This window comes from Panulirus ornatus, chromosome 37 (assembly GCF_036320965.1).
Source record: "Panulirus ornatus isolate Po-2019 chromosome 37, ASM3632096v1, whole genome shotgun sequence".
NCBI lineage: Eukaryota > Metazoa > Arthropoda > Malacostraca > Decapoda > Palinuridae > Panulirus > Panulirus ornatus.
Window position 1 is genome coordinate 24,454,774 of NC_092260.1, and position 21,975 is coordinate 24,476,748.

At 38.9% G+C, this 21,975-nt stretch overlaps 1 protein-coding gene across 2 annotated transcripts in view; it reads left to right on the forward strand.

Annotated features, from left to right (window-relative positions):
* The window catches only part of LOC139760604 (uncharacterized), a 108,583-nt gene that overhangs the window by 81,675 nt on the left and 4,933 nt on the right, over window positions 1-21,975 (forward strand). For both annotated transcript variants that reach the window (XM_071683982.1, XM_071683983.1), the window contains 14 exons: window positions 5,814-6,059; window positions 6,737-6,803; window positions 11,134-11,242; window positions 11,455-11,499; window positions 11,671-11,812; window positions 12,434-12,634; window positions 12,932-13,278; window positions 13,493-13,606; window positions 13,966-14,103; window positions 14,263-14,466; window positions 19,084-19,300; window positions 20,209-20,388; window positions 20,720-20,938; window positions 21,722-21,919. In XM_071683982.1, the coding sequence (XP_071540083.1) occupies window positions 5,814-6,059; window positions 6,737-6,803; window positions 11,134-11,242; window positions 11,455-11,499; window positions 11,671-11,812; window positions 12,434-12,634; window positions 12,932-13,278; window positions 13,493-13,606; window positions 13,966-14,103; window positions 14,263-14,466; window positions 19,084-19,300; window positions 20,209-20,388; window positions 20,720-20,938; window positions 21,722-21,919 (2,427 nt within the window). The remainder of the gene's footprint in view (window positions 1-5,813; window positions 6,060-6,736; window positions 6,804-11,133; window positions 11,243-11,454; window positions 11,500-11,670; window positions 11,813-12,433; window positions 12,635-12,931; window positions 13,279-13,492; window positions 13,607-13,965; window positions 14,104-14,262; window positions 14,467-19,083; window positions 19,301-20,208; window positions 20,389-20,719; window positions 20,939-21,721; window positions 21,920-21,975) is intronic.

Here is a 21,975-nt window from a genome sequence, read left to right on the forward strand (position 1 = left end):
TGAAGCCCGACGTCAGTCCCTTTCTTATTTTTCTTCTCTTTCTCTCTGCGTTAAGATAAAACAACATCGCACAACTTTCCTCGTTCATTCCTACATGAAGCTACGTCCCAATACGTTTGTGAACTGCTGTCATCTCTATATAACGGTCGCTTAGTGTGCTGGATTTTATACTCGGGCTTTCCCATCTAGTCAAAACAGAAGCAGAACTTGAAGACGGACGCTTACAAGTGCTCATTTTCTTAGAAGATTTCAACCCCCCGCCATGGAACAAATTATCATCAGCAGGGAGCTGCAAGAGAGTCGATCAGCAGTGTTCGGTAGCTACCAACCGAGACGCCACAAAGATGTGAATCTAGACCCCAAAATCGTCGCCAGTGTGTTTTACAGGACTCCCAGCAGGAGGAACACAAAGCGACGCGCCAGGAAGGCAGCATACAGGAGCTGCGGTTTCGTGATGACCGACACCATCGACTTCGTTTTAGTAGAAGAGGTAGAGACTTTCTTTTTAGATATAGACGAACTCGTCAAATTTGAAGATGACTCCGAAGATGAAGTGGCTCGACACAGTCAGAGCAGTGGGTACTTTGATGCTAGCACTATCAGCAGTGACAGAAACAGCGGCGACAGCATCTGGGACAGCATTAGCAACAGCTCCACCAGCACGTTCGAAGAAAACATCCTCAAGTTCTCTCAAGAACAGGTACTATATATGTTGTTTACTCTCACATTTTCTTCAAGCATACTTGAAAGAGAATGCTAGTTCATATTTCCGGAGACTGTAAGCTGATGAATTACTCTAATCTAGTTCTGAATTACTCTAGTGATGATGATAGTATTGAAGATGGAAACAAATAACTCACTAGGAATCAATCATTAGACAGTAATTATGGACATATTAGTAAAAGCCATTACGATTAGATTTCAAATCGAGGGAGATGGAAGCATTAGTAAATGACATTGCAAATGAATCTCAGATCCCACTGAAAATTTTGACAACGATGACTAATGTTTAGAGTGAAAATTTGAATGGCATTGAACATCGAAATACAAATAATTGGAATTTTGAATAAATCTTAAAACAGATAATTGACCAACTGATCAAGAGATAAGTGCCGAAAGTAAAGATTATTGCCGTTTTCTTTTCGTACCGTATAAGAATAAAAAGTTTTCTTTGATGTAAAACATAGCATTTATGATTACTAATTAAAACGTAGTGCTGTTGGTGTTAGGTTTACTAGTCAGTGATAAACATTAAGCATTGTTATAACATCTGATGTTCATTCTGATGTTCCCTGCCACAAAAGTCTGATTGGTCTTTGTAGTGTTGAACCATAACTTATTTTGACTATTCATATAAAGCTATACCGGAATTCATATACCGGAATATATATATATATATATATATATATATATATATATATTTTTTTTTTTTTTATTTGCTTTGTCGCTGTCTCCCGCGTTTGCGAGGTAGCGCAAGGAAACAGACGAAAGAAATGGCCCAACCCACCCCCATACACATGTATATACATACGTCCACACACGCAAATATACATACCTACACAGCTTTCCATGGTTTACCCCAGACGCTTCACATGCCCCGATTCAATCCACTGACAGCACGTCAACCCCGGTATACCACATCGCTCCAATTCGCTCTATTCCTTGCCCTCCTTTCACCCTCCTGCATGTTCAGGCCCCGATCACACAAAATCTTTTTCACTCCATCTTTCCACCTCCAATTTGGTCTCCCTCTTCTCCTCGTTCCCTCCACCTCCGACATATATATCCTCTTGGTCAATCTTTCCTCACTTTATTTGTTTATTCATAATTACCCCAGAACCAGTTTCTGTGTTACCGGAATTTTTCTAAAGGCTCCTGCAGCCTAAGGCTGTACCATTTCCGGTAATGAGAGAATAGAGACTCCTTTGGAGTAAGAAGTTCTTTGACGAAAGAAACAGTTGTCGAAGACTTTTTCGTGTCCGATTGAAAACTGGTTAAGAAGCTGGAAATGGGAGCTCGTCACGATCACAGTAACCCCCGTCCGTCGTTGCTCTGTTTACGAAGTCAAAAATCTCCCCCTCTCCCTTCATGTGACCCCGAACATCCTCCGTCCCGGATAGCTCTGCTCTTTTAGCCTATGTGAATTTCTTTTGTGAGATTCAAAACTTTAAGAAAAGCTGGATATGCGATTACAATCACCTTTGGCAACTTAAGTGCTTCTCGGTATTCCGTGTACAGTCATAGCTCGTTCGTAGGAAGAACACCTGGAGAAAATGAATCTTATTAGTCCATAGCTGGCGATTTGATCCTTCTTATTTTCTCTACGGGCAGCGATGTCCGAGTCTTCGTCTGAAGGGTGAAGAAATATTACAGTATAACATCCATGTGATGTTTACTTTCCCCTTCATGGGAAATTCTGATTTGTTTTCCAGGCGTTGGTCGATGCGATGTTCCAGGAGCTCTTCCCAACCCAGCCACCGGAGCGAGGTTCCTGCCTTTGTTGGCTGTTGAGTCATGGTCATGTGAACCCCATGAACAACAGTCTCTCTCTCTCTCTCTCTCTCTCTCTCTCTCTCTCTCTCTCTCTCTCTCTCTCTCTCTCTCTCTGATTTGATGGCTGTCAATTATTTTTTATCCTGAGGGGACAATTGATTGATTAGGAAAAAATATCTAGGGTAATCATCTAATAACCTTCGAGATTTTCTGTGGAAAAATTGATTGATGCAAATTTGTTGGGTTCCTCTTCCAAAGAGCATCTGTTGACAAGAGATGGGCTTTAAACCCGTGAGCACGACGGTATGACCCCTAAGCGTGACAGTGCGACCCTTGAGCGCGACGGCGTGAACCTTTGGTTAAAAGTAATGCTATTCCCATTCTATGTGTGGTTGGACTGGGGATGAACACAAGGGAAGGGTGGAAGGGAGACAGATTTACGTTGAAGGAAAGGGATGACTGGATTTCTCAAATGGCGCGTTAAAAGAGTAAGGAAAAGAGGCCTCGGTGGAAATGGAATTCATATCCCGAGTTCGAAGCAAGGGCGTCACATCCCCTATCGATAAGAACACTCTTGACCCGTACGGGGCTAGTATATAGCTTCCACTCACAGCTTAAGTGAAATGGTTCGATATGATCACTCTTGACTTGAAGCTTCAACCAATTGTGTTGCTTGGATGCATCTTCACAAGCAGGTGGACTATAGAAGAGCACTTTTCCCCTGGTATGAGACAAACCTACTGGACGGAGCTGCCCGGAACAAGCCAACAGGTCGGATTAGCTTCGGAACATCATACTCGAGTGAAGAGAGACTTATGCTGCTTACAAATGAATCCGCGGTTCTTGCAGATGAGTTTATACAAGGATCTTACATACTGTGTGAGCGTGTAGGGCTTAGAATTATCTTGAGCATCATGAAAAAAGTGTTTAAGATTTTCCTGCTGATGGTTATGATCTGACGTTAACAGCCACAATGACTTTGGCAGTCTGTTATCCTTGAGCGCAGTTATCCAACTAATCAGCACTGGTTCTACAACTCGCACAAACGTCTAGTACCTACAAGTGCTAGTAGCTAAAGGTAATTAGATCCCGCTTAACCTGAGAAAATAAACTGAAAATTATTGTAGTAATGACTTTTTTTCTTCGTGTCGCTATATAAAAGGAAATTTGTTTACTTCGCCTGTGTACAAATTGTCTAGATATCTGTTGAACTTCTTTCGACTAGAACTTCATTTTTTTTACCTTTGTCTTGATATTTCATTTTGAACAATTCTACTTTATGTTGAATGACCCGAATCAAAGCTCAAGGATCCATGGGCTCAATAAAAGCTCAACGATTCACATGCTGAACGAGATCACTCCAGGCGAAAAGTTTCCACTTCAAGCTGAACGACTCCAACACAAGCTAGATGATCCCATCACAAGCTTTTCATGAAAAAGTCCACCTTGACCACAAGCTGAGCGTGATTATAACCAGCAAAACCCGGCCTGGGGGGGTTTTCCCATCCGGTAGCCTTGAAATCGTGGCGTACCACAAAAATTATTAGCGGAACTATTATAATCTAAGCAACCTCTTGTATACTTTTCGGTTTAAGAGACGAGGTAACAGCATAACAAAGGGGAGCAGAGACGCTGGATGGTTTACCACATTTTCGGTGCAGTATAATGTAGGTACGGTGTATTTCCATGTCGTTTAACGTAGTAGAAGCATGACACTACCATAGTTACGGTTACTACCATATAGCCATAGAGTAGCAACGCAGATTCAACGCAGCGTCAAGGTAACGGGACACTAACAAACAACGAGAGGTTCATGGTTAACCCCAGATCGTCAGCTCTTTTTTGGTTTAAGCTACCAGTGTTGCCATATGGTTGTTGCTGTTACTGTGAAGTAATATTTAAGAAAAATCTACGCACTCCACCTACGTGGCGCGAACAGCCATTACACAGTATCTAAAACAGTAAAGTTGCACATTGTTGCACTTAGCATCGCCTGCTGTTGGATTGATCCGTTATTGCTGGGAGTTGATGTAATGATCAGTCATGATATAGTTTTTCTTAATTATACATCAGTGTTCAACGATGTAGCTGGACTGTCAGCGTTGAAAATACTACTTGTTCCTTTTGTCGTGATGAAAACTAGCGCTTTATAGCAGTTTTTTTTTTTTGTAGAACATGAGATTTATATCGTTATCTTGATATAGCGAAAGAATTTCTAAAAGCTGCGGGAATGTATTGTGTTCGGCTGCAAGGGTCAGCCCGCAGGGCAGGACTCACCTTATTTTTTTTTTTCTGTAGCTGAGACGGCAGGGGCAGCTGAGGCCCCAATCAAAGCCATCCCATGAATACCTGATATATATATATATATATATATATATATATATATATATATATATATATATATATATATATATATAAATATATATATATATATATATATATATATATATATATATATATATATATATATATATATATATATATATATTATCCCTGGGGATATGGGAGAAAGAATACTTCCCACGTATTCCCTGTGTCGTAGAAGGCGATTAAAATGGGAGGGAGCGGGGCTGGAAATCCTCCCCTCTCGTTTTTGATTTTCCAAAAGAAGGAACTGAGAAGGGGGCCAAGTGAGGATATTCCCTGTATGACTCGGTCTACTGTTCCTAACGCTACCTCGCGGGAAATGGCGAATATCTATGATTTTATATATATATATATATATATATATATATATATATATATATATATATATATATATATATATATATATATACACCCTAGCCTGAGCCAGGTACCCATTTCATCGACCGATCCCTAGGGGTGGATGAACAGCTGGGTTGACAGTGGACCGACTCCTCAACTAGGATGGGAACCTATGCGCTCGACCATGGGAAAAGCTCTTTTCTACCGTCACGCGAAAGCTATAATATATATATATATATATATATATATATATATATATATATATATATATATATATATATATATATATATATATATGCACAGTCACCGCTGGAGAGAGAAAGTAAAAATGGTGATTGCTTTCGTTTAATAAATATCCTCCATTCTCCTGGCACTTAACTCTGCTCGAGGCAAATAGGATATTTTTGCTGTACTTTCTGTATGGTTTGTTTCTCTTTTTCACTTGGTATCAGTTTGAACTCTTTTCTGTGCATTTACCTATCTTTTTTCATCGTTTTAGTGTTTCCTTTTTCTTTCCATTTATTCATATCCTTTTTATTGTATATCATTATTCCATCACATTACGGTACATACCCAATAGTTACCATCTAAGACGATCAATTCTTGTCCTGCAGACTGAAGAGCTGTTAACTGATGTCTTATACTCGATCCACTCCCTTATGGGTGGTGCGAGTGGAGGTGTGTGGGCAGTTAGCGGCCCCTTGGTCCTTGCTGCTGCTTCAGCTGGTGGTCAGACTTCGTCAGGATCTTCAAACCGAACCAGCGTCTCCCTGGATCAAGTCACTCAGGTTCTAAAGGAAGCCTTCCAAGTCAGCCAGGACACCCTGGATCGACTCAGTGAAGAAGTCCAGAGCAGACCAGTGAGTTGATTGCTCTACTCTTGGTCCACTTCCAGTCTTTAATTCTTCCCTTAAACTTTTCAGCCAGTGAGGCTATGACATGTCTGTAAACCCTTCAGGCATCTATTGCATTGAAATACTTCTCAGTGGGTGATATTTATAGTCTGTTGGTCACTTGAGCACTTATGAACTTTGCACAAATAGAACCCAGAATGTCATTGTAATTAAGAAATACAATTTTTCAGTCTCTATATACCACTGTTTTTAGTATTAATACTTTTGGTATGACTTATCTTTGGGATATTGTGACTAGATTAAAGAATGCTTTCAACAAATATCTGTAACAGTTTTGCTTTTGATACGATTTTCCTTGAAATTTGCTTTTGATATGATTTTTCCATTTGATATTGTGATGGCTTTTAGCATTTAAGTAGAGTACTATATTAGGTATTTTAAGTTTTGAGGTGACTGATTACAATATTTAAGTTTATACATGGTCATAGTTTTAAATATTTAGGTGCTGTATTTTTTGCACTGAAGTACATGGTCACACTAGATTTTTGGTCATTGTAATGTTTATTGGGAATTTTTAAGGAACTTAACCAGCCTTTGAGATGTATGAAATTAATAACTGATGTAAAATCACGTTATTGCCTTGGCTTCACATTCAGTTAATTGATTATTAATCATCCCTTCAGGCTCCTGAGGTCAGTCTTCATGTAAATTTGAAGGAGGCAAAAGATCTCAGGCCAAAAACAGTGAAAGGTGAGATATCAAGTACTGTGTTACTCCTTACTTTTTTAGAATATACAGACCAAAATACCTGTTGTAGATATTAGTTCTTTTTATATAACTGATTCATTCATCTCCATATTTTTTTTTTTATTTATTATTTATTTATTTTGCTTTGTCGCTGTCTCCCGCGTTAGCGAGGTAGCGCAAGGAAATAGACGAAAGAATGGCCCAACCCGCCCACATACACATGTATATACATATACGTCCACACACGCAAATATACATACCTATACATCTCAATGTACACATATATATAAACACACAGACATATACATATATACACATGTACATAATTCATACTGTCTGCCTTTATTTGTTCCCATTGCCACCTCGCCACACATGGAATAACAACCCCCTCCCCCCTCATGTGTGCGAGGTAGCGCTAGGAAAGACACCAAAGGCCCCATTCGTTCACACTCAGTCTCTAGCTGTCATGTAATAATGCACCGAAACCACAGCTCCCTTTCCACATCCAGGCCCCACACACTTTTCATGGTTTACCCCAGACGCTTCACATGCCCTGGTTCAATCCATTGACAGCATGTCGACCCCGGTATACCGCATCGTTCCAATTCACTCTATTCCTTGCATGCCTTTCACCCTCCTGCATGTTCAGGCCCTGATCACTCAAAATCTTTTTCACTCCATCTTTCCACCTCCAATTTGGTCTCCCACTTCTCCTCGTTCCCTCCACCTCTGACACATATATCCTCTTTGTCAATCTTTCCCCACCCATTCTCTCCATGTGACCAAACCATTTCAAAACACCCTCTTCTGCTCTCTCAACCACACTCTTTTTATTTCCACACATCTCTCTCACCCTTACATTACTTACTCGATCAAACCACCTCACACCACATATTGTCCTCAAACATCTCATTTCCAGCACATCCACCCTCCTGCGCACAACTCTATCCATAGCCCACGCCTCGCAACCATACAACATTGTTGGAACCACTATTCCTTCAAACATACCCATTTTTGCTTTCCGAGATAATGTTCTCGACTTCCAAACATTCTTCAAAGCTCCCAGAATTTTCGCCCCCTCCCCCACCCTATGATTCACTTCCGCTTCCATGGTTCCATCCACTGCCAGATCCACTCCCAGATAACTAAAACACTTTACTTCCTCCAGTTTTTCTCCATTCAAACTTACCTCCCAATTGATTTGGCCCTCAACCCTACTGTACCTAATAACCTTGCTCTTATTCACATTTACTCTTAACTTTCTTCTTTCACACACTTTACCAAACTCAGTCACCAGCTTCTGCAGTTTCTTACATGAATCAGCCACCAGCGCTGTATCATCAGCGGACAACAACTGACTCACTTCCCAAGCTCTCTCATCCACAACAGACTTCATACTTGCCCCTCTTTCCAAAACTCTTGCATTCACCTCCCTAACAACCCCATCCATAAAGAAATTAAACAACCATGGAGACATTACACACCCGTGCCGCAAACCTACATTCACTGAGAACCAATCACTTTCCTTTCTTCCTACACGTACACATGCCTTACATCCTCGATAAAAACTTTTCACTGCTTCTAACAACTTGCCTCCCACCCCATATATTCTTAAATCCTTCCACAGAGCATCTCTATCAATTCTATCATATGCCTTCTCCAGATTCATAAATGCTTCATACAAATCCATTTGTTTTTCTAAGTATTTCTCGCATACATTCTTCAAAGCAAACACCTGATCCACACATCCTCTACCACTTCTGAAACCACACTGCTCTTCCCCAATCTGATGCTCTGTACACGCCTTCACCCTCTCAATCAATACCCTCCCATATAATTTACCAGGAATACTCAACAAACTTACACCTCTATAATTTGAGCACTCACTCTTATCCCCTTTGCCTTTGTACAATGGCACTATGCAAGCATTCCGCCAATCCTCAGGCACCTCACTATGAACCATACATACATTAAATAACCTTACCAACCAGTCAACAATACAGTCACCCCCTTTTTTAATAAGTTCCACTGCAATATCATCCAAACCTGCTGCTTTGCCGGCTTTCATCTTCCTTAAAGCTTTTACTACCTCTTCTCTATTTACCAAATCATTTTCCCTAACCCTCTCACTTTGCACACCACCTCGACCAAAACTCCCTATATCTGCCACTCTATCATCAAACACATTCAACAAACCTTCAAAATACTCACTCCATCTCCTTCTCACATCACCACTACTTGTTATCACCTCCCCATTAGCCCCCTTCACTGAAGTTCTCATTTGTTCCCTTGTCTTACACACTTTATTTACCTCCTTCCAAAACATCTTTTTATTCTCCCTTAAATTTAATGGCACTCTCTCACCCCAACTCTCATTTGCCCTCTTTTTCACCTCTTGCACCTTTCTCTTGACCTTCTGCCCCTTTCTTTTATACCTCTCCCACTCATTTGCATTTTTTCCCTGCAAAAATCGTTCAAATGCCTCTCTGTTTTCTTTCACTAATAATCTTACTTCTTCATCCCACCACTCACTACCTTTTCTAATCAACCCACCTCCCACACTTCTCATGCCACAAGCATCTTTTGCGCAAGCCATCACTGCTTCCCTAAATACATCCCATTCCTCCCCCACTCCCCTTACCTCCTTTGTTCTCACCTTTTTCCAATCTGTACTCAGTCTCTCCTGGTACTTCCTCACACAAGTCTCCTTCCCAAGCTCCCTTACTCTCACCACTCTCTTCACCCCAAGATTCTTCTTTTCTGAAAACCCCCACAGGTCTTCACCTTCGCCTCCACAAGATAATGATCAGACATCCCTCCAGTTGCACCTCTCAGCACATTAACATCCAAAAGTCTCTCTTTCGTGCGTCTATCAATTAACACGTAATCCAATAACGCTCTCTGGCCATCTCTCCTACTTACATACGTATACTTATGTATATCTCGCTTTTTGAACCAGGTATTCCCAATCACCAGTCCTTTTTCAGCACATAAATCTACAAGCTCTTCACCATTTCCATTTACAACACTGAACACTCCATGTATACCAATTATTCCCTCAACTGGCACATTACTCACCTTTGCATTCAAATCACCCATCACTATAACCCGGTCTTGTCATCAAGACCACTAACACACTCATTCAGCTGCTCCCAAAACACTTGCCTCTCATGATCTTTCTTCTCATGCCCAGGTGCATATGCACCAATAATCACCCATCTCTCTCCATCAGCTTTCAGTTTTACCCATATCAATCTAGAATTTACTTTCTTACACTCTATCACATACTCCCACAACTCATGATTCAGGAGTAGTGCTACTCCTTCCCTTGCTCTTGTCCTCTCACTAACCCCTGACTTTACTCCCAAGACATTCCCAAACCACTTTTCCCCTTTACCCTTTAGCTTCGTTTCACTCAGAGCCAAAACATCCAGGTTCCTTTCCTCAAACATACTACCTATCTCTCCTTTTTTCTCATCTTGGTTACATCCACACACATTTAGACACCCCAATCTGAGCCTTCGAGGAGGATGAGCACTCCTTGCGTGACTCCTTCTTCTGTTTCCCCTTTTAGAAAGTTAAAATACAAGGAGGGGAGGGTTTCTGGCCCCCCGCTCCCGTCCCCTTTAGTCGCTTTCTACGACACATGAGGAATGGGTGGGAAGTATTCTTTCTTCCCTATCCCCAGATTTAGATTTAGAAATAATGGCTTTGGAGGCTGTATACTCCTGATCCTCTCCATTAAGATAAAAATGGTGCAATGATGATGTATAGATAGAACTAATAAGCTTGTATCCATGTATGTTCTACCTGCACTTGCTAAAGGAAAGGGTTATTTCACCTTCTGATTATGTTTAGTACACCGATTCAGTGTGTGCGTTTCATCTAAAATTTAAATCAACTTTATGTATGAACTATATTGGCAGCATTTAAGGGCTCTGACCAAATTACTTTTCTTGAGCCATATGGCCATATGGACTGTTGGCCCACTGGATTTATCATTATTCATACATTTTAGGTAAGTGGCCAAATGAAAAATGCTTAGCACATCTATAACTGTCACTTCTGTTGGAGAACAAATTTCAATTATTCTGTCCTCTGACTGCATCATCTGCACCGCATAAAAATGAAACCACTTAGTTTAACCTCTAGTTTTGCTGTATTTTCATGTGCAGGACGTTCACCACCTGTTTTAATCTCTTCAGAACAACTTGCATAAGCTTAGACCCATATCTGCCTCATGCATACCCTATATAAAATGAAGTCACTCAGTTTAACCTTTATTTTTATCATGTCTTTATATACAATAACTTCATGTTTTAATTTCTTTTAGGAACAACAAATTCATATGTAACATTGACAGTCCCAAGTACTGGGAAATCTCACAGGACTAGATTAGAAAAGGACACTCTCAACCCAAAATGGAACCAGGACTTCACCTTGTAAGTATTGACTCTTTTGTATAAGACTTTACATAGTATCTATAATATACATTCCATAGAAAGTTTTGGTAATTTTTTATTTATAGTATCATTTATTTTTGTAGATTTCCTAAAGAGGTTGAACTGTAGATGGAAAACACTGTCCAACTTCCATGCATTTTTTTTTGTTATATTCTGTATTTTTTCTTATCATTAAAACTTTTTTATTCCAGACCAGTAGTCAACCTCCAAAAGGACCACCTTCACCTAGAAGTATGGTGAGGATGACTGTGCAGTTTTCAACTTGTTTATTATTAAGAATCATACTTTCAATACAAACTGAGATATTTTTATAATATAAACAGAAAACATTGTATTCATTTGAGATTTACTTCTTATAATTTCCCTCATAGCACGGAATTGCCTTAACTTCTCTTGTGTACATACAGGCACGAGCATGATTTAGTTGGTGTTAAGCAGCTGACAGCTGTGCGAGATATAAAGGGTCTGAGTCGCCTCGTTCGGGGCACCACAGCACAGGCACAGCACCATTCATCACACCTTCTTGGCCAGATTATGATTAATGTTAAGGTTAGTTACTAACATACATTTAGGTTAGAAGTCTCTTGAGTGCATTCTTCATCAGAAATTTTCAGAGGTGAATTGAATTTGATATTTAGGAATCACCACTAATTTTAAGTATAGTGAATTAAATATTGAATAAGAGAAAGAGGATATGAACATCATTCAATGGTAAATTCAGAAGCATTGAAATATTTTTGGTAACAAAACACTATTTTCCATAAAGGATAGAGAATCACTGAAAATACCACCATTCATGACATGAGCAACCACTTTTTGCCTCAATCAGATGCATCATCACTTCACCCATGACATATTATATCTTTACTACACCCCCGATATATATGAATTCACTTCACCTCTAGTACGTAAACCTTTATTTCACATTCAATAAATGCATCTTCTTTTCATCAACAGCAGCACTGCCTTTGACATGCTTGATTTGACCCTTATAGGTCAGGTCAAAGGCCAGCCCATAATAGTGATGTTGATTGTTGGGAAAGAGAGAGGAAACCAAGGAAAAAAATCAATGCTTCTCTTATAGAGGGAGACATGATGAATTTTCATGTTGTCAGATGGTTCCTCTTACTGGTATGATGAACATATAACTCCAATTACATTACTTTTCAGGAGGTGAGCGAGCATGGTGTGGATGGATGGCACTCCCTGAAAAAGAGTGAGGGAGAGGTCGCAAAAGATCGAGGGAGTATTCATATGGTAGCTTCTGTCTCTTCTTCAGCTCACCTAGAGAATAAAAGTAGGCAGTCCTATGGTGCACTGTTGGCCCGCTTGATCCATCACCAGCTAACAGCTGCCACAGTTGACATCCAGGTTAGTCTTTCATTTTCCATAGATAAGATTCCCCCTCTTTTACTGTCACAATGTTGCTAGCATCACATCAGTGTATGTATTATATCAGAAATGTCCAGAAGCAGATCCCTATTAAAGTTTGTATTTTCAGGACTGAATGATGATGCTGATTCTATATCTAAAGATTTAGTAGTTTCCAAATACAAGAACTGATTTTAGAGCAAGCATTTTGAGGGAGAGCATGCTACATGATAGTAGTATAGGCACAATAGCTTAGTGAAGTTTACCAGTTGCCTAATATCCTCCACTCCTCTACAGGAAAGTGAATGGTCAACACCATGGAATGGTCGTGTAAGCAGTAGTGCAGCAGCGGCCCTTGCTCAGTATGCTATAATGTTGGACTTGAATGATGCTGCCCTGCAGCTGTCATGGTGGTGTGTAGGCAGTCGTGTTGCTACTGTTGATGCAGCCTGGACACTTTCTCAACTCCATCGTGTGCAAACTGCCCTGAGCAAGGGTGCCTATCAGGATGAAGACTTGAATGAGTTGCAGTCCTCTTTCTTAGTCTTTGTGCGTGCCCATGCTGAGCGTCTCAAGGACCTGCATACAGCTTTCCCCCCATCTTCTGGTGTTCTTGCACAGCATCAACTCACATTCACACTTAAGTGAGTGCCATTTCATGCAGAGTCATAGAGAAATTTTTTTTTTGTTTCATTTTATATGCAAAAAATTTGATTTAGGTTTTGAATGACATTTTTCTTATATAAAATGCCTTCATTATGAATATATAAAACACTAGTATTTTTTGCTGATGATAATGGATCTGATATTGTTATTATTTCATTTTACATCTTTTTTGACTGCTGGCATAATTCTTAGGGCACTCCAGAGTATTCAAAATCATGCAGATAGCCGTGCATTGGTGGATCAGGAGGGACTTCCCCATGTGCACGAAATTGTCAACTCTAGCCTTACAGTGCATGCCAAGAATTGGTAGGTTTAAACGTGATAATATGAAGATCTCTTCTCATCAATAAGTTTTATGAATTTTTGCAGTTTTTACATAATTGTTGAATACTGAAATTGCTTCATAAAGTACCAAGTGTTGTGCTTTGGTATGTCTCAGTACATCAAGTTACAAAGCTTTACAGCAACTCACTACACAAAGCTTTAATTAGCATTTTTTGTTTCATGTTGACAACTTTTTGTAAGCATTTTCAAATATGTTGCTGCTTATTACATATAAAGAAACTCTCATATCATTGTTAGAGAACTGCTTCCTCTTGCATGAGGTGCAAACTTTTTAAAAAAATTTACACACACAATTATTTCCTATTTTTGGATGGACACAGGTGGATGCTGATGATTGAGGAGCAACTACGAGGGGTAAAGACAGCAGATGAGCAGATCTCTCGAGTAATTAACATAGTGGCTGAGTCGCACACTTTCCTCACTCATGCTGCTAACTTTTACGATGGTATCTTCTTAAAGTAAGAACAAAGTTTAGGTCTTTTTTATTTCATGTTATGTCCATGATGCTGGAATGAGATTTTGATATAATCATCATGGTGTTATATGCCATTATCAAAATGTTTGATGAAAAAGAAATTGAAGTTCTCATCAGAGAAATATTTTCTAATTTTCACAAGGGAGATGAACATACCCTACATGCAGACAACTTATCTTATGGTGACTAAGAAGATCAACCCATGTGTACGCCCATTGGTCATGAATATTTACAATCGCATGCCAGCAATCTCAGACCAGATGGAGATTGATGATGATGTACAGTATGCCCTTGAAGTGGGAACATCATTATGGCAGCTTTACAGAAACCTTGGTCGCTTACACACGTAAGTTTTTATCTAGATTACTTTTCAAATACAGGTAATGCCAGAGAAATATGTCTTGATTTAATGTCTTGTTCATCAAACTTTTCCAGTATAGCTATACTGAATATCATTTTTGCATTGACTGTTCACTGATTATATTGTGTAGTTGACTGTCATATGATAATGCATATCTGTATATTCATTACCTTATGCTTTGAACAATCCATGTAAACATTTGAAAACCTATTATAAGATACAAGTAATTAGGTTTAGCCTCTCCATTGTCAAGGAATTTGGTAAATCTTATAATGTTATCATACAGGCACTCTGTTCATATAGCTGGTCCTGTTTGTTTTCTATTCTATAACAAGAGAAGTACTTCACATTTTTTTCTGACCTCTGTTGAATTTCTTTTCTTAAAGTTGATTGACACCTATCTGCTTCTAAGAACCATTTAATTTCATAGGACTATCAGATTGGTTTTAGAACTTGAAAGATGTACTCGGTTTTTGCCTTTTCCGTCTATCTAACATCGGCATGTTTGTGGTTAGTTTTCTCTCCTTGTTGCTCGGCTCCCATACTAAAGACAAATTTTGTTGTCTGCATTTGGAACTATTTTTTCAGTAATTCTCTCTACACAAATAGATCAACTAAATAGGTAATGCATACCTTACTTTGGTTCTCATGTGTTCTTTAAATACCATGTTTTTGAAAATGCAATTTAGTCTGGTATGTAACTTATATCCTTTACAGTCCTCCTTATGTGGTGTTTTGAAGGGACCCATAAGTCCCTTTCACATGTGAATTCCTGTAATTTGCACATTCCAAAACAATAGTCAAATTTTGCCTTTTTTCATGATTTTCCATTTGGTAGAATTGAATTTCACCAAGCTTTCATCTGAGCAGTTGATTTAAGAACTTAGAATTTACGTTTATGTTACCACTTTAATGTCTCTCATTTTTAACATCTTTTTCATATATATCATTGAAATGCATACATTCTGTATCATTTACAAGTTTGTTAACGTAAAACACATAATAGGTTCTGTGTCAAATTCATAGTCTTTCTTGTGCTTAGATTCTTGTAATTTATTCATGCTTTTGCATTTGGTTTAGGTGATTTTCATTAACTTGTATCTTTACAGTGCAAGGCATTGTCTGAGTCATTTTGAAAGTTGTTGTCATTCTAAATTCTCGTGTTTCTCTAATAAGTTTAGTATTATCAGCTAACGTACTTGTTTATAATTTGAGTTGTTTTAACAAATCTTTTAGAAATAGCAGTTGTGAGACTGATCCTAATAGGAAACCTCAGGCAAAATAGCCTTGCTTTGATATGACACCTCTGTTGTAATGTCTTATATTTCCTTTTTTTAGGTGAATTTGGATTCACTAAAGAAGTTCTCTTCTCACATCTGCCTACAACTTTACTCGTTTTACCATAGGCATGGTGTCCAGTGCCTTTTGATAATACTGCAATAGAAAATACGTCCATAGACAGTGCTTCCTCTATCACAGTAGTTCAAAAGATTCATTATAGACTGATCACTTTTCTTAAAGCCTGTTTTGTCTCTCTTAGGTAGTTTCTCATTTGTAAATTTTCATGTGTACACTTTTTGCTAATTGTTTCCGGTATTTACAAACTACTTCATAGTGAAACAAGTCCAAGTTTAGTACATTTTTCCTATCCTTTTTCATAAAATTTGATATGTTATATGGTATTTGTCTTCCCCTACTTTCTTAGCACTGATTCTTCCATTAGAGTTATAATCAACAATGGATGCCTATCAAATGTTTCCTCACTTTCCTTGAATACACAGGGCAAAATATCACCAGGTCCATTTACCTAATATTGACGTAGATCCCTGAGAGACCACTTATATCTCATCTAAAAGTCTTTGCATTCACTGGTCTTTTACTTAATTGTATTTAATTAATGTTGAAATAATGTGTCCTCCATTGTGAATTAACTTTGGAATGTAGCTTTGAACTCTGCACGTATTCCCTTTTGTTTCACAACATCTATACTGAGGCATACAGTCTGGTTATTTGTTCTTAAATGACAGTGTACCTGTATTTTATATTAATTATACCCTCCTGCATGTTCAGGCCCTGATCACACAAAATCTTTTTCACTCCATCTTTCCACTTCCAATTTGGTCTCCCTCTTCTCCTCGTTCCCTCCACCTCCGACACATATATCCTCTTGGTCAATCTTTCCTCACTCATTCTCTCCATGTGACCAAACCATTTCAAAACACCCTCTTCTGCTCTCTCAACCACGCTCTTTTTATTTCCACACATCTCTCTTACCCTTACGTTACTTACTCGATCAAACCACCTCACACCACACATTGTCCTCAAACATCTCATTTCCAGCACATCCATCCTCCTGCGCACAAATCTATCCATAGTCCACGCCTCACAACCATACAACATTGTTGGAACCACTATTCCTTCAAACATACCCATTTTTGCTTTCCGAGATAATGTTCTCGACTTCCACACATTCTTCAAGGCTCCTAGAATTTTCGCCCCCTCCCCCACCCTATGATCCACTTCCGCTTCCATGGTTCCATCCGCTGCCAGATCCACTCCCAGATATCTAAAACACTTCACTTCCTCCAGTTTTTCTCCATTCAAACTCACCTCCCAATTGAATTGACCCTCAACCCTACTGTACCTAATAACCTTGCTCTTATTCACATTTACTCTTAACTTTCTTCTTTCACACACTTTACCAAACTCAGTCACCAGCTTCTGCAGTTTCACACATGAATCAGCCACCCGCGCTGTATCATCAGCGAACAACAACTGACTCACTTCCCAAGCTCTCTCATCCCCAACAGACTTCATACTTGCCCCTCTTTCCAAAACTCTTGCATTCACCTCCCTAACAACCCCATCCATAAACAAATTAAACAACCATGGAGACATCACACACCCGTGCCGCAAACCTACATTCACTGAGAACCAATCACTTTCCTCTCTTCCTACACGTACACATGCCTTACATCCTCGATAAAAACTTTTCACTGCTTCTAACAACTTTCCTCCCACACCATATATTCTTAATACCTTCCACAGAGCATCTCTATCAACTCTATCATATGCCTTCTCCAGATCCATAAATGCTACATACAAATCCATTTGCTTTTCTAAGTATTTCTCACATACATTCTTCAAAGCAAACACCTGATCCACACATCCTCTACCACTTCTGAAACCACACTGCTCTTCCCCAATCTGATGCTCTGTACATGCCTTCACCCTCTCAATCAATACCCTCCCATATAATTTGCCAGGAATACTCAACAAACTTATACCTCTGTAATTTGAGCTCATATACACATATATATACATAAACGCCATACATGCACATATACTTACATATCAACATATATACACATACATACAAATTTATACACAGACATATGTATATATATATATATATATATATATATATATATATATATATATATTTTTTTTTTTTTTTTTTTTTTTTTTTTTTTTGTCGCTGTCTCCCGCGTTTGCGAGGTAGCGCAAGGAAACAGACGAAAGAAATGGCCCAACCCCCCCCCCCATACACATGTACATACACACGTCCACACGCGCAAATATACATACCTACACAGCTTTCCATGGTTTACCCCAGACGCTTCACATGCCTTGCTTCAATCCACTGACAGCACGTCAACCCCTGTATACCACATGACTCCAATTCACTCTATTTCTTGCCCTCCTTTCACCCTCCTGCATGTTCAGGCCCCGATCACACAAAATCTTTTTCACTCCATCTTTCCACCTCCAATTTGGTCTCCCTCTTCTCCTCGTTCCCTCCACCTCCGACACATATATCCTCTTGGTCAATCTCTCCTCACTCATTCTCTCCATGTGCCCAAACCATTTCAAAACACCCTCTTCTGCTCTCTCAACCACGCTCTTTTTATTTCCACACATCCACACATTTCCACACACATATATATATATATATATATATATATATATATACATATATATATATATATATATATATATATATATACATGTACATATTCATACTTGCTTGCCTTCATCCATTCTTGCCACTACCCTGGCCCACAGGAAACAGCATTGCTACCCCTGCTTCAGTGAAGAAGCGCTCGGAAAACAGACAGTAAAAGGCCACATTCGTTCACACTCAGTCTCTAGCCGTCATTTGTAATGCAACGAAACCACAGATTCCTATCCACATCCAGGCCCCACAGAACTTTCCATGGTTTACCCCAGACTTTTCACATTCCCTGGTTCAGTCCTATAGTAGATTAATGGATCAGCTTAGAATTTGTATATTCCACACCCTCAATTTTCTTTCTCAAAATTTTGTTTCTGCTCATTCTTCTGTACTCCTTGCCCTCGTATATCTTCAAATGTTTCCTGACTTTTGTTTTGGGATAATCTGTTCATATTTTCCCAAGCATTTTTCTGTTTTCATCACACTGTATCTTTCTTCACTGATCTCCACTCTCCATATCCTGCATTTACCATTCTTCTTTTGATTCTCGTATTATAGACAATAAAAACTAATTGTAATACTGTTGTGGATTCGCACTTAGAAAGTATAACATGCATATGACATGGTTTAGCTTATTTTACCTACAGACTGAGTGAGTCACTTCCAGCTGAAGCCCGTGCAGAGTCTGGTGTATGTGAGTACCACAGATGGTTCTCCAGAGGTGTCATGAGGTGGCTTGAACTGGCCATGCTCCGTGCACAGGATATGATCAAGAGGGCTGTTGACCTAGACTGTTTTGAACCTGTGGATGCCTTTTGTGACTTCAGTTCTTCTGCAACCGATACAACGGGGATATTTCATGATGTGAGTTGTGCAAGCATATTCCTTAAGTCTTCAGTTTAGAGTATTAGCAAAAGAAAAATTGTCCATCCACATGCCCTTTATATTTTCAGAGGCGATACATTGCTAAGGTGTATTGTGGGTACAAGCATATGACACTCTCGAGGAGAAATCAGCTTACATCTGTTTACTGGGACTACAGTTTCCAATGGTGTGAACACTTGTAACCTACTTCAGCATGCCTCAGACTATCTTGAGGAAAGTGCATTTTTGGTTATTTTGCTTCTGGGTGCTGTATTTCTTTCACCTGTGCTTCAAGTTTATTGGCTATTACCTTTCTAAGTAAGAAAAAGCCCAAATTCTTGCCTAGAAGCAAGAAAAAGTTGGTAAACAAGTTTTCTAAGTGCACTGGGTGCTCAGAATGCTGCTTCCTGCAATACCCCATCAGTGCCTCACCTCATTTAGGGGATCAAGACCCAGTGAACCTAAAAATGGACCTAAAATACTTCAGGAACCTTGCCAGTTCCATGCCCAGATATCTGCAAATGTTAATCAAGGCCGAAGGAGAGATAAAGAAGTACTAAAATGAAAGTGTGACATCACCTCTGAAAATGTATGGGGAGGACAGAGTTTTTATGTGAACACTGTATTTATGTGATCGAATGTGGTAAATACACTGGTGAGCTGAGTCTGGAAGTTTTGATCATTAAAATAGTATATTCAAATGGTGACTTAAAATTCTTCTTCCTTTATTTATTTTTAGAATGTTTAACTTGCAGTATGAAATGCTGGATATATTTCTTACTGAATTACACTAGATTTATTCATGCTTTATAATCAAAACACTAAACAATGTATACAGAAAATTGATAGAGAATTAGGATGATTCATCTCATTCCACATGTATCCTTAAGTTATCTGTTTTCATTCAGATTAAGATCTGGTGGCTAAAGCTGGCTTGGCCGGACCCTGAGAACACTGCGGTGTTACTAGCCAAAATCTTAGAGGACATTTGCTCATGTGGGACAACCTATTCAGACCTCCTCACGGACAAAGTTGATTCTATGTTTCGCAGACAGGAGAATTCAAACCGTGTCTTCATTACAAAACAGGTGCAAAACTGTTATTTTATTTCCTAATGACTTTTCATGGTAATTATATCAGTCTTGTAAAAACTAAATACAAACATGGTCCTACTAAGGAAAAAATTACTTATGCAAATCTCACCTCTATACAGTATAGGACAGAGTTGGAACTATATAAATAAGCTGGTTAGTTATATTGTATTTATGGCTAAAGACTGATACAGTAATATAAAGATTAGAGATAAAAGGCTTTTTACAAAAATGAAATTATTCTGAAAGAATCACTAATTGCAAGAAAATATGCTAAGCTCATTCAACCCTGTAATCTGACTTGTACTGACTTTCTTTTCTCTCAAAGATCTGTGTGGGACTCAACAACATAGAGCGTGTCAGACGAGAACTTACAAGGCTTCCAGCTCACTTTGGTTTTGATGATCTGCTACTGGAAATAAAGAACTCGGGTAGTGGTAATGGAGCTGCATCCCAACTAGAGTCCACAGTGAAAAGACTGATATTTAGTGCTGCTGAAAACATGGAAGCCAAAGTAAATGCTTTCATTGAGACTGTGATAGAGAAGGTGGGTCATTCAGTTTATGCAGTGACTTAATCTTTGGTTACATTGTGAGTTTGAGTCCAACTTCATATCCAACATTTCAGGGACTTTTTACAAAGCAACTGGTATCGTTACTATTTCTTTTTCAAATAACATGTGTCCATACATGAATATATGTTACCTACATGTTACTACTTATTTTTTATATCTCTGTGTGCTATTAGGGAGGGAGTTTTACACACGTAGGCTGTCATGTCGTGCATTTTTATCATTATTTCCAAGTTCATTATTGAGTGTGGGTATTACTTATTTGTATTACCAACAGTCTTTGTGCAGTACAGAAAGGGATTTCACTAGTCATTAGGCCTCATCTCTTCAGCTTTATTAGCATAACACTTTTTAAACCTGTATACTTTGCATTCATATCACTTAGCTTATTCCATTTTTCCGCTTTTCTAACGGTGTAGAAGTATTCTTGACATCTTTTGGACAGGATCCCTGCTAAGGTCTCTTGTTGCTCTTTCTCTGCATCTTTCAGAGTTTTTATGGTTTAACTTGTCTGTTCAAGAAATTTGCAGGTTGTAACCAAGCCTTTATTTATTATTCCCTATTCCATAATGGGCAATTTTTTTAGCCTCTAACAGCTTCCTGTAATTCATCTTTCATATCTCAGGAACCATCTTTATTGCCGTTATTTAAATATGTGCCAGTATGTGTACCTACATATATGCTGATGACTGCATATGCATATTTATTTACTGATATAAGCAAGTGACAGAGAAATATGATCCTGTTTCTCTCTATTAGATGAGACCAACGCTGGACAATGCAGTAAATGATGCTTGTGAGGAACAAAGTGGAGCCCCACTTCTGGATCAAGTGCTCGATCCTGCCTTAGAAGTCTTACGTAACCACCTCCACACTTCCAACTTTCATAGGTTTTTGTGGCGTGTGTGGGAAGTTATCATAGATTTATTCCATGCTACTGTCATGAAGAACACTGAGGTAATATGAGCGGCAAAAGCTGAATTTTTTTCATGGTATTGTGTTCTGTGATATGG